This window comes from Thamnophis sirtalis, unplaced genomic scaffold, assembly GCF_051295495.1.
Source record: "Thamnophis sirtalis isolate CommonGarterSnake01/CBP01778 unplaced genomic scaffold, rThaSir2_p1.2 scaffold_3, whole genome shotgun sequence".
Lineage (NCBI taxonomy): Eukaryota > Metazoa > Chordata > Lepidosauria > Squamata > Natricidae > Thamnophis > Thamnophis sirtalis.
In genome coordinates, this window is record NW_028261383.1 from 157588455 (window position 1) to 157601500 (window position 13046).

The 13046-nt window shown below is 39.6% G+C and overlaps 1 protein-coding gene across 1 annotated transcript in view; it reads right to left on the bottom strand.

The window, feature by feature from the left end:
* Positions 1-1206: 1206 nt before the first annotated feature.
* The window catches only part of BIN2 (bridging integrator 2), a 43642-nt gene continuing 31802 nt past the window's right edge, over positions 1207-13046 (bottom strand). The window contains exons 11-13 of the mRNA XM_087707886.1: positions 4351-4422; positions 3997-4092; positions 1207-1377 (exon numbers count right to left, since the gene is read on the bottom strand). Coding sequence (XP_087564012.1) covers positions 1267-1377; positions 3997-4092; positions 4351-4422 — 279 coding nt within the window. The 3' untranslated portion in view covers positions 1207-1266. The remainder of the gene's footprint in view (positions 1378-3996; positions 4093-4350; positions 4423-13046) is intronic.

Below are 13046 nucleotides of genomic sequence, written 5' to 3' on the forward strand. Positions count from 1 at the left end.
ATGCCTCATTTGTAGGTGTCCAAACCAGACATTTCTAGTTAAAACAGTGATCTAAAACAGGGGTCCCCAACCCCCAGTCCGTGGACTGGCACCAGGCCATGGCATGCCAAAAAACGGGTTACGCAAACAAGCAAAGCCCCATCTGTGGGCTGCAGACAACACGCAAAACCACACACAGACACACAGACACAGAGACACACACACACACAAACACACACACACCGTCCACAGAAAAACATCTCTCCACAGAACCAGTCCCTGGTGCCCAAAAGGTTGGGGGCCACTAGTCTAAAATAAGAGAAAACAGAATACAATATGTTTGACAACATTACAAAATGGATGATCTTGGGAAAACAGGGAAGAATTCAGAAGCAGTTGAGCATGGAAGGCAATGCCAGGATTCAAAAGGATTTTATAAATATCCTCTATTATATTCCATAATGCCAGCTCCTGATTAATGATTCATATATACAAAAAACAAAATTAAAAAAGCAGTAAGATTTTTCCATAACAAACTGCTTCAAACACAAACAGATAAACGGCATAATTAAATGGTTCCCCATAAATGGGAGAAAAGTCTCATTACATGCTGGGGAAGGAGTTTTCCCCCCTTATATACAGTATATATTTTCTCTGTGCAATATGTTTTATATATGAACTTTAATGTGTGAAATCCCTATCCAAAGTGATCATCTCATCATTTAAATTTTCCTTAAGTTTCTCATTCTTACAGAATAGAAATTAATCCTCTTTCTTACTTTTTCCATTCTCCAAATAATCATTTAACTTATTTTAGAAAAGCATCATTGAACTGCAATTATTAATTGTATTAGTTTTTCCAGTAAATGAATGCAACGAAATTGCAACTAGCTTAAATGGAGGACTTCCTTGAGGAGTCAGTGTGAGTAAATGGTCCAGAAACCACAACTGTATAAGTAGGCTATCAGCTATTCTATAATAGCACTATTTATGGTGATGTTCCATTTTAGAAAAGTACTTCTGAGGCAGAGGCCTCAGAAGGACAAATTTCTTTCAAAGATTGCCAGTTTCTGACTTATAATAGATGGAACTCATATTATTCAATTCACATATAATATAAATATTGCCACCTGCATGGTATTATACTGATGTGAAGCAGAAGGACTGGAGGAAAAAAATGATTTAATAATTATAGAAAACCCTTCCTTCCTTCCTTCCTTCCTTCCTTCCTTCCTTCCTTCCTTCCTTCCTTCCTTCCTTCCTTCCTTCCTTCTGTTGCTTTTGAGCTTATTTCAGAGGGACCTCTCTGATGAGGTCCTGGGGGAAAATGCCTTTCTGCAGCATATCTTGATTTTCCTTCCAGTCACTTTCTTTTACTCCCATCCAAAATCCTTTTTCCTGGAAAAGAAAACAAGTAAACAAACTTCAGTCAGAGATTTTCCATAAGCACACTCCTGTTCATTATAATTTAGAAATTTGGAAAGGTGACTTGAATCTTTATGCATAGAAAATAAGTCTTCAAAGATGCTAAATGTAGGGCATTACAAGTGATAGTCATCATTATGCTAACAGTGCAATGTTTATAAGGGTTGAGTAGTCCCTGCAGTTTTCTTAGCAACATTTGAAAGTGGCTTGTCCTTGTCTCCTTCCAAGGGCTGAGAGAGAGGGACTGGCCCAAAAGCATTTGGCAGTCTTTGTGTCTATGGTGGGAGTATAATTCACGGTCTCCCAGTTTCTAGCCTGGTGTTACACACACACAAACACACACACACACACACACACACACCCCTCAACTTACGACCACAATTGAGCCCAACATTTATGTTGCTAAGTGAGAAATGGGTTAAGTGAGTATTGCCCCATTTTCTTCCCACATTTGTTAAGTGAATCACTGCAGTTGTTAAATTAGTAAGATGATTGTTAAGTGAATCTGGTTTTCCCATTGACTTTGCTTCTCAGAAGGTTGCAAAAGGTGATCACATGTCTCCAGGACACTGCAAACCATCATAAATCGGAGTCTGTTGTCAAGCATCCGAATGTAAAGCACATAATCTTGGGGATGCTGCAACAGTTATAAGTGTGAATAATGGTCATATGTCACTTTTTTTCAGTGCCGTTGTAACTTTGAACGGTCACTAAGCAGACTGTTGTAAGTCAATGACTACCTGTAGCTACTTTTGTAGGAAAACACCTGGTCAGTGTTGTTTCTGCTAAAGGGAGAGTTAATGATTAATGGAGGACTGTGGTCATAGCAGACACAACCATGCAAAGAGAGAGAAGTAAATAGACCTGAAACCACATGGCAACAGCCGTAGTAGCTCTGTACTCTCCCCTAAACAGCATGGCATTTTCAGCAGGAACATTTGCAGAACAGGTGACTCCAAATTACACCTTATTTTTTGTCAAACAGAGGTCCTGCTTTGCCGGAGAAGGCCCAAGGTTCAAGACTTGAAGAAGGCAAGGTATACATCATACCATACTATGCGGAGTCCAACACTGGACCAAGAAGTCAACTCCCGAAAGTGCTCTTCCTTTCATCTCTCTTCTGCAGTTCAGAATAGTGGCTGCCTTTCCTGAACTGTCCTAGCTCAGGGACTCAAAATTACCATGAGTGTGCATGAGGACTAGTTAATTAGCCCAAGGGCCATGACTCTGAACTTTTTTTAACCTTAATATAAAAGTCCCTGATGAGTTACTGGCAAATGGTATTACTATTAAACACATACATATGAAATACTTCTTAAGGGACGTGATGGCTCAGGGGCTAAGATGCTGAGCTTGTCAATCAGAAAGGTCAGCAGTTCGGCGGTTTGAATCCCTAGCGCCACGTAACGGAGTGAGCTCCCATTACTTGTCCCAGCTTCTGCCAATCTAGCAGTTCGAAAGCATGTAAAAATGCAAGTAGAAAAATAGGAACCAACTTTTGTGGGAAGGTAAAAAGCGTTCCGTGCGCCTGTCCCACCAAAGGTGGTTCCTAAGTTTAGTTATGCCGGCCACATGACCATGAAGATGTCTTCGGATAGCGCTGGCTCTTCAGCTTTGAAATGGAGATGAGCACCGCCCTCTAGAGTCGGGAACAACTAGCACATATGTGCGAGGGGAATCTTTCCCTTTCCCTTATATGAAATACTTTTTATTTATTTATTTTACCAAGACTGTTATTTTATAGCTGGCCCCCGTTTTTACTTTGCTTTTGTTACTGGGTAAATACACACTGCATTTTTTCAATATCATATATTCCCCATGGATATTATTACATCACCCTACATATTTTTCAATATGTTGGGTGACAATATAATCTAGGGATCTGTCCTTCCAAGAACTGTCCAAATCCTGGTTTTCTTTTCCTTCTCTCTTGCTACTAAGCAGAGATCTCTGCTAGGCAGAGATACCCTCATACAGGGTGAACAGAATTGGTGTTCTTCTTCAACTCTACTGCTTTCCCTCCCTCTAGCAGCCCAGCTACGTGGCTCATCTTTCTGGACCAAGAGTTTCCTTCCTATTGCCTCTGCTCAGAAGCTCAGGCATCGCCTCAACCTCATAAGAACTGAGAAGGAGTGAGAAACATTAAAGCAGATAAATATCATAAATGTGTCTATCAATCCCATGTAGGAGGTTGCAGAGGGGTTTGAGCATCCTAGCTGGATCTTCTGGGAGTTGTAGTTCAGTATGACATGGGAGAACTAAAGGATGCCCACTTCTAAATTACAGCCTTCTTTTCACCACAGTCCAGGCCTTCCGCACAGCCCTTAAGAACTGGCTATCCCGTCAGGCCTGGGGATAGGATTACTCTCACCCCGCCCGAATGTTGAGTGAATGTTGTGTTTTTATGATCAATTTCTTTTAATCACGATTTTTTTTTTCTTTTTAAGTCCTGTCTTGCACTCCCTTCCCTTCACTGTTGTAAGCCGCCCTGAGTCCCCTCAGGGAAAAGGGCGGCATATAAATTTTCAATAAAATCCTAAATCCTAAAAATGTATTTCAAATTGTCATGGCAAGCAAGTCCTCAGATGTTACCTCTGCTTGAATGTCTGATATCACAAGTATGATATCTCCTTCTCTAAACTGAAGGTGATTGTCATCTTCTGAAGCATGAGCTTGAGTTGCTTGAGCCTGAAACATAAAATGCGAAAATAATAAAATAGGGCAGGTAGAAAGGGCATCTCAGCTCTTCATCCATCCATCCCACTTCTGAATTGACTACTACAGAAAAGGCTGAAAAAATAATATTTAAAGTAAAATTTAAAAAGTCAGCAATGGTCTCAGTGAACGAGGCTTGGAATTAACACTCTCCCTTAATTCATATCTGGGTTTTTATGACTCATTATCTGGGGAAGCCTAAAAGCCAGCTCTTTGATTGCTGCATCTTACCTTGAATAGGAATCCCAAGGGTAGCTTGTTCTCATTCTCTTCTTTAGCTTCTGGGAAAAAACTAGCAATGATCTGAAGCAAAAAGACCATATGGTTATTTAAGGGACAGGGAAAAAGATATTGCCCAGGTATAAGGAGATCGGGAATCAGATCCCTGATCTTCAGATCCCTGATCTTCAGATCCCTGATCTTCAGATCCCTGGGGAGTGATGAGGTAGCAGTCTTTTACAATTAAAAACTTTCAACATTTTACAGACAAATAAGATACAGATGACCTGAAGGTGCTTTTTCAATAGGCAACTGGACTTTTTGGTTTTTCTTTGAAGACATTTCACTTCTCATCCAAGAAGCCCAGAAAGTCCAGTTGCCTCTTGAAAAAGTACTTTTGGGACAACCATGACTTGGATGACTTAGAACAGGGGTCACCAACCTTTTGGACCTCAGGGACCACTATGTTAATAATTTTAAATCCTGCAGACCACTAATATGAATCCAGTGTGCCGCTCGCTGAAGTGCCTGGACCCCCTGTGACGGGATGGGGTCCTTCAGGCATTTAGCTTGGCTGCCTGTTTCTGCAACCTTAAACCCTCAAAGAGCCATTTGGACCCATTTCCCACAGAAAACAAAACACCGCAATCTCTCCTCCCTCCACCCCCCCCTGTCTCAGACCATAGTGGTCTACGGACCACCAGTTGGTGACCTCTGACTTAAAATCTCCATAGACAAAATTCAGATGAGGGTCTCCCCTGTTATTAATCCATATAGCTTGGTTGTTTTTGGCTTCCTATGCTGTATTGTCAGCCTCTCAAGTAGACTAGTTAGGAAACACAAGGAAACGAAATAATCCTTCTTTATTGTAAAGTTACATTAACAGACTCCTGTAAGTCTTGAAGTACAAATCTCCCGCTCTCACTTTTAAAATTCTGATCAATTAGGGTGGATCCTTCCTAAGTTTCTTTCTCTGACTGCTAAGCCACTGGTACCCCCTGTCCTTTTGTCTGATCATTTTCAGCTTCTCTTCCCCTCATGCCTTAAGGTCATTCTCACCTAGAGCTATCCATTATGGATTACCATTTTAAACTAGGGCAGTAAATTGAACAGATTATAGCTAAAAACTCTATCATTATGCAATCCCAGCTTTGTGCCTGAAGGAAATGGAAAGGAGAGATGACTATTACTAGGGGCAGGGGATTCCTTTCTTAGGAAACTTCCAAAAATACCTGTTTAAAAATTCAAAGCGGCTTTTTACATTCAACTAGAGATGAGGTGAAAAAAGGCTTAATTATTACAAAAGAAGTTTCTCACTAAGTAAAGACTGTAATGCCTCTAATGAAACCAACATGATAGCCCAAATTCTTTAGAATCAATTTGTTTTAGCCCCTTATGATTCTGGCTCTTTAATTTCTTGTTAGAGTCAGACACTGCAGTGTGTATATTAATTGTGTGATAATTTAGTCATCAGCAGCATGTAGAAATAGACTTACTCCCTCACAGAGAGAGAATGGCATGAATTAGCTAACTCAGCTCATTCTGTTTGAGCCATTGGGATTAAAAAAAAAATATTACCGGTTCTATAGGTGTGGCTTGGTATGTGTGGTGTGGCTTGGTGTACATGGCATTGCAGGGGAAAGATACTGTAAAATCTCTATTCCCTCCCCACTCCAGGGAAAGTTACTGCAAAATCCCCATTCCCTCCCAATCAGGGACTCGGGAGGCAGAGAATAGATGGGGGCAGGGCCAGTCAGAAGTGGGATTTACCGGTTCTCCGAGCTACTCAAAATTTCCGCTACCGGTTCTCCAGAACTGTTCAGAACCTGCTGAATACCACCTCTGCTCCCAGCTATTATACTTCCTATGTTAGAAGGTAAACTTTTGCAGTGGGAAACTTACTTGCATATGCAAAGACCCCTTCTATGGATATTTTTATCTCCAGTATATGAGAGATGTTAAGATTGTCATTATTCCAACAAAATCAAGGGATTCAGTATAATTTCTGATCAGGTAGGTCTCGATTAGTGCAGTTAATGTATCTCATGAAATGATTGCGCTATTTGAATTCACACAACTCAAAGTCATATTTCGGTGGAAAACACTGCAGTTGGCATCTTCAAAAATACACTTGCTTTGCATACTTATTTTTCTAATTATTTTTTTGGAAAGTGTGTATTTACTGCTTTACAGCTGTTAGAAATCTATAAATACACATACCATGTTTCCCTGAAAATAAGACAGGGTCTTATTTTCTTTTGATCCCGAAATAAACACTTAGCCTTATTTTTGGGGAGTTCTTTATATTTTTGAGGTGCAGGAGGTGTGAGCGTGGTCATCTCATGGCTGCTGCTGCGTTGCAATATTTTTGGGGAGGGCTTATTAATGGGGGAGGGCTTATTTTCAGGAAAACAAGGTACATGCATACAGTAAAAGAGTGGTGAGAACTTTGATTTTGGAAAGCTACAGACTAAAGACATTTGAAATAAGAATTTGGGATTATGTAGAATTGTTGGCATTGGAAAATGCTTTTGTTTTGAATCTTCTTTAAAAAAAACAGGATGAAACTTGAAAGGGAGACACTAGAAGGAACCAGAAGGGACTAAAGATTTCAATTAAAGGAGAACTCTTGTATTTGACTTACTAATACAGCATGAAACAAAATATTTAAACATTGGACATATTGGAGGATATTTTTAAACAATGGATCCAGAAGTTCATTTTAAAAGTATCTAGCTCTATAGATAAGGGATGCAGTGGCTCAGTGGCTAAGATGCTGAGCTTGTTGATTAGAAGGTCGACAGTTCAGCGGTTCAAATCCCTAGCACAGCATAGCAGAGTGAGCTCCCCTAATTTGTGCCAGTTTCTGCCAACCTATAACAGTTCAAAAGCATGTAAAATGCAAGTAGAAAAATAGGGATCACTTTGGTGGGAAGATAACAGTACTCTGTGTGCCTTTGGTCAGGGGTGGGTTGCGCATGCAATTTTGCTCCGTGCACATGCATAGTTGCCTGTTGTGGCCCAGCAGGATCTGGTTGAGCTGCTGATGGACTTGGATAGTGAGGAATCATATGAGTCTGTCCTGGACGATGTGGAGGACCCTGTGCAGGGTTCAGACTCAGAGCAGGGACCAGAGAGGCTGGTTGGCCACCAGGAGGCGCCTGAGTCATGGAGCAGTGGGGAGGATCAAAGGCAGTTTGTCCCTGATGCTAGATTGAGAAGGGCTGATAAACGGAAGCAGCAACTCTGTGGGCAGACTCACAGAAGATTATTAAGCACAGGTGGTTGTTGATTGGCCCCTCCCAAGAGAAATTATAGGTGAGGCGTTGGGAGGGGACATTTGCAGGAAACAACCGTTCGAATTAGTAGTTAAGAAAATCTATCTGTGTATTCTAGTCGTGTCTGTTCATTTGGACTATGTGCGTTGCTTCGTTTGAACTATCTGAGTTGCTGCAGAGCTACTCTATTGAACGTGAGTTGCCTGGGCCCTCAGCCAAAAGATTCATTATCTCAGTAATTGAACAGTGGCAAACAGCCAAGCTTGTGTTTATTCACAGGCTGGGGGGTCAGAACAGTTGCCTATAAATAGGTCTGTGCATGCGCAGAACATTAACAAATGAAAAAAAATGCCACACTGACCAGGGAACCAATTCGGAGGCGTGGCAGGCCTGGGTCGCTGCTGGTTCCAGTGACCCAGGCCAGCATACCGCTACCGGTTCAGCTGAACTGGTCTGAACTAGTAGGAACCCACCTCTGCCTTCAGTGTTTAGTCATGCTGGCCACATGACTATGGAGACATCTTTGGACAGCACTGGCTCCTCAGCTTAGAAATGGAGATGAGCCCCTTAGAGCCGGAAATGACTAGCATGCATGTGCAGGGGAACCTTTACCTTTACCTCTATAGATAGACTACATTTAAAAGATGTTACGAAAGAGGCACAATTTTATCAGACAAGATTGTTCTGAAACTGAGTTTAAAATGACAGGCTACAATAATGATATGAACAAAGATGCTACACTGGACATACAAAAGAAATTGGCTGATATCTTAATAATTAAAAGGGGTGTACAGATAACCACAGAGTGACCTGGATAATTTTCCAATGTTTTCCATCCACAAAAGACTTTGAATGTTTTTTTGAGAAGGGACAAAAAATGAAAAAGAAATGTTTTAGAGGCTTATTTGAAGGAACTAAAATTCAAGATAGTTAAAAAGAAAAGGAAAAAAAATATAAAGTTGGTTTATTTGATTTATTAAAATTAAAATAGATTTTTTTAAACTTCTTGTAAACCTTAGTGGATTTTTGCTGATCAAGATTGAATGATGAGGCTTAAAGGATTTCTTATACAATGAGGATATGAGAAGAGATCATTTGTTTTATTTTAAGTTGATATGTCACTCTCTAAGTGGGATGGATGCTTTCTAAATTTGATAAATAAACAAATAAGTTACTAAAACTGTATTTCTTATAATGAATGAGAATCATTTCTTTTTAAAATTACTTTTCTTTTTTATTGTGTTCTCATTTTTTCTTTCATTTTGTATTTTTTTGTTTTTGTTTTCTGCACTTTATTTTTTCTTATTCTTTTAGTTTTCTTGGTTTATATTAGTTTTATCTTTGAACTTGTAATTTTTTAATAAGATTACTATTTTAAAAAAAAGATGACAGGGGATATGATATAGTATGTTAGGACTCTGGAGCTCCTTCTTTAAAACTATTTGCATTCTACTTTTACCCACATTATCATCCTGACACCAAGACAAAATTCTTCTACATGGGTAAATCTTTAGCAAATACAGGGGTTTATCAAAGACCATCATTTCTTTGATATTGTTATTATTTTAAAGGGATTTCATAATTCTTTTAAGGATTCATCAGCTTCCTAGACTATTGTGGTAGAAAATGTGAATGGCAAATGTTCAAAATATTCATAGGAGTGCTAGTGAAAAGTTTAATTAAAGTATAGTAAAAGTTAAAAGTCCAGAGGAGTGTTTAAAATGTCAATTTTTTTTACTACCGATTCTGTGGGTGTGGTGTGGCTTGATGGGCGTGGCTTGGTGGACATGGCAGGGGAAGGAAACTGCAAAATCTCCATTTCCTAACCATCCCACTCTGGGAGAAAGATACTATAAAATCTCCATTTCCACCCCACTCCAGGGGAAGGATATTGTAAAATTCCCATTCCCTCCCCACCCCTATAACCTGCTTTCCAGCTCTGTTCTCCTGTGCAGGGCAATAAAAGAAGACCCAGCAGATCAACTGGGACTTGGGAGGCAGTGAATACATGGGGGCGGAGCCAGCCAGAAGGGGTATTTGCCGGTTCTCTGAACTACTCAAAATTTTCACTACTGGTTCGTCAGAATCAGTTAGAACTGACTGAATACAATCTCTGATACCATGTTTCAAACTGGATCTTTGGGGAGGGGCATTTTTTTCTACTTCTTTCATTAGATAGATAATAGATAGATAGATCTAGATGGAAGATATATAATTTTTTTAAACAAGGTTAAAAACAAGGCAAATTTTGGAGAAGAAATAAAGAAAAAACAGTGAAAAAATAAATAAAACAAGAAACAAGAAGAAAACATTACAAGGCAGTGTCTTCCAACGTTCTTAGCAGTTATAAATTCACTTACATTTTACCCTTTCTCTCTAAGTTTACATCCTATTTTCCTTATTTACACAGTTTAACCTTTTTAATCATCAAAATTACAAGTTCATTTTTTCTCTCTTCAGCAAAAAGTTAGTATAAGAAGTTTCCAGTTGCTAATAAATGAGGTTGTTGTCCTTTCCCTAATCAGACAAGATAACATTGTCATCTCTGCTAGTTCTGTCACCTTCACTAACTATTCCTCTATTGAGGATATGTTTCAGAGTCTTTCCAGTTTTATGTGAACAATAATCTTGCAGCAGTTAACATATACAAAAACAATGGTCTATGACTCATTTCGAATTGTCTATCCATTAATCCCAGCAAGAAAAGTTCTGGTTTCAATTGAAAGTTGATTTTATTTTTTTGTATCACTGGGTGTATCTGAACCCCAAATTTCCCAGGTTTTTATGAGTCCACTAAGTATAATAAAATGATTTCACATTGCCCACATTTCCAGCATATTCATTTCTTATGTTCCAACTACAGAAACCTCATTAAGGGGGGGGAAAAGCTGCACATTGTTTTTCCAATGGCTAGAAGCCATCTATCTCTTTGTTATTCTCCACTCCTTTCTGTCCATTCATTTATGCTTTGGGCCTGACACAGCTCTGAGCTTCAGCAGCCAAGAGGTCAAATACCAGTCCTATGTAGAAGAATGGAAGGCTTTTGAGATACCCCAAGTCCTTTGAAGATATCAAAAGCACAATGTGAATTTGAAAGATTGACATGATTGTTTGAAGCAGCAGATTTAGTACACTAAAGCTCTGTGGTTTTAGGAAACTAGTTGGTTTTCCTCATGGGATGTAATGGTCCCTTAAAAAAAATGTCGGTCATGCCTTCCAACAACACCAAGCCTTGGGCTTTTGAAAAACATGTGCTGCTAAACATGGAGGTAAATTTGACAGGCAAAGATGGCCTTGAGAAATTTCACTTTAAAGAAAGAATGGAGCATAATCAGATGAGTAGGAAAAACAGACCACTGTAAGAAGCTGAGCAATCTCTTGCAGAGCCTACTAGCCCAGGAAAAATAATAGTTGAACTAGATGAGCCCTTGGTGTGATGTGATCTGAAGAGGGGTGTGTGTGTGTGTGCAAGAGAGAGATGTTGATCTGGAGTGCTAAGGTCCATAGGGGGTCACAAAAAGTCAGACACAATTTAGCATCTGAACAACAACAACAATAACAATGTATTTCTGCAGTGAGGTTCTCCTGGCAAGCGATGAGCTGTCTTCATGAGTGTTGGCAAGAATGCGTTGGCAAGGATGCGCTTGGCTTGAAAAATTGAATGTGTTTGGGTTTTAAAACGCAGAGGAAGCCCCAGAAAAGAGTGCAATGCCAAGGATTGGGAATGAAACTAGGAATGACACACCAGAGATGGAGACATCCAGTTCTATAATAAGTAGACAAATACAGGAAGAAATAGATCAAGTTATACTATATGACATAAGGTTTTCGCTGCCTCCATGCCAATACATGGGATATTGGGAACAAACAATAAGGCATCTTAATGTGGGAGGACAAAGATGATTTTGTAACCATTCCTGAAATGTAGAAGTAAACTCCTGAGTAGAATTCAGGGACTAAATGATGTAACTTAATTGAAAGGTTAGGGCACACTGTAGAGCAGGATTGTATGTGAAGGAGGTAGACATAGATATGGAGATCTGGGAATTTAAATATGGATCCAGTTAAGAGCATTTGAGTAAGAATACCAGGAAGAAGAAACAATAACCAAGCAGCAAGCCAGGCAGAAGATTTTCATAATCTTCCCTCCTGGACTGATGACAGAACTTCCAGGGAAGAGAGATATACAAAGAATGGGAAATTTCAACTCATTGGATTTCTGCTGGAAAGGAAATTCAACCCAGACTTCAAGGTCCTTCAGAGAACTTGTTGACTAACTCATTTCCTAGACAGCTGGAGAAGACCCAAGGGAATGGAATCCCTAGGTCTTTCCTAATCAACAGAAAAATAAAATAAAATAAAGTATTTGGAGCCTTGGGAGGAAATGACCATGTCATCTTGCATTTAAAGAGTCTAGGTAAAGGTAAAGGTTCCCCTCGCATATACGTGCTAGTCGTTCCCAACTCTAGTGGGTGGTACTCATCTCTGTTTCAAAGCTGAAGAGCCAGCGCTGTCCAAAGACATCTCCATGGTCATGTGGCCGGCACGACTAAACATCAAAGATACACAGAACGCTGTTACCTTCCCACCAAAGGTGGTCCCTATTTTTCTACTTACATTTTTACATGCTTTCGAACTGCTAGGTTGGCAGAAGCTGGGAAAAATAACAGGAACTCACTCCATTACATTGGCACTAGGGATTCGAACCCCTGAACTGCCAACCTTTCTGATCGACAAGTTCAGCATCTTAGCCACAGAGCCACCATCCCCTCTTTAAAGGGTCCACATAAAGTGAAATTGGAGCATAGTCGTACATACAAACTAAATTTCAGAGGAGACAACTTCAAACTAGTTTAGAGAGGTACTAAGTGGGATCTCACATATCAAAATCCTCAGGTCAAAGGGAGGGTGAGAAAGTTGGGAACTTCTCAAATGATATGTTCCTGGAAATGCAATTATTTCCTGTACCAATCTCAATGAGAAAAATTGGAGGAAGCTAAGGAAACCATTATGGATGTTTAGGAAGCTTTTGATCAAGCTAAGAGGGTATGCATAGGAAATGGTTGATAATTTAATGACCAAGAAAGTTAATGTCTGCAGACACAGAAATGCAAGGAACAGATTTTGGGCTATGTACTACTATGAGGAAGAATAAAGGATGGGCCTATTGCTTAGAGAAGATAGGATATTAACTGGTGACCAAAAGAACTGTGAGAAAGTGTTTTGTATGCAAGTTTTTTGATACATATATAATAAAAATAATTGTGTCTAAGTTTTCCTGCCTTCTTGTTCTTTGTGGTTAAACAAAGAGCTGGACAGCCAGTGGCATTTAATTTTTCTCTTGATTTTTTTTGTTTTGTCCATCCCCTACAAACCGATGTGTCTAATATGCAAAATATCATATTGTTATTCATCTGAATTACTTACAGA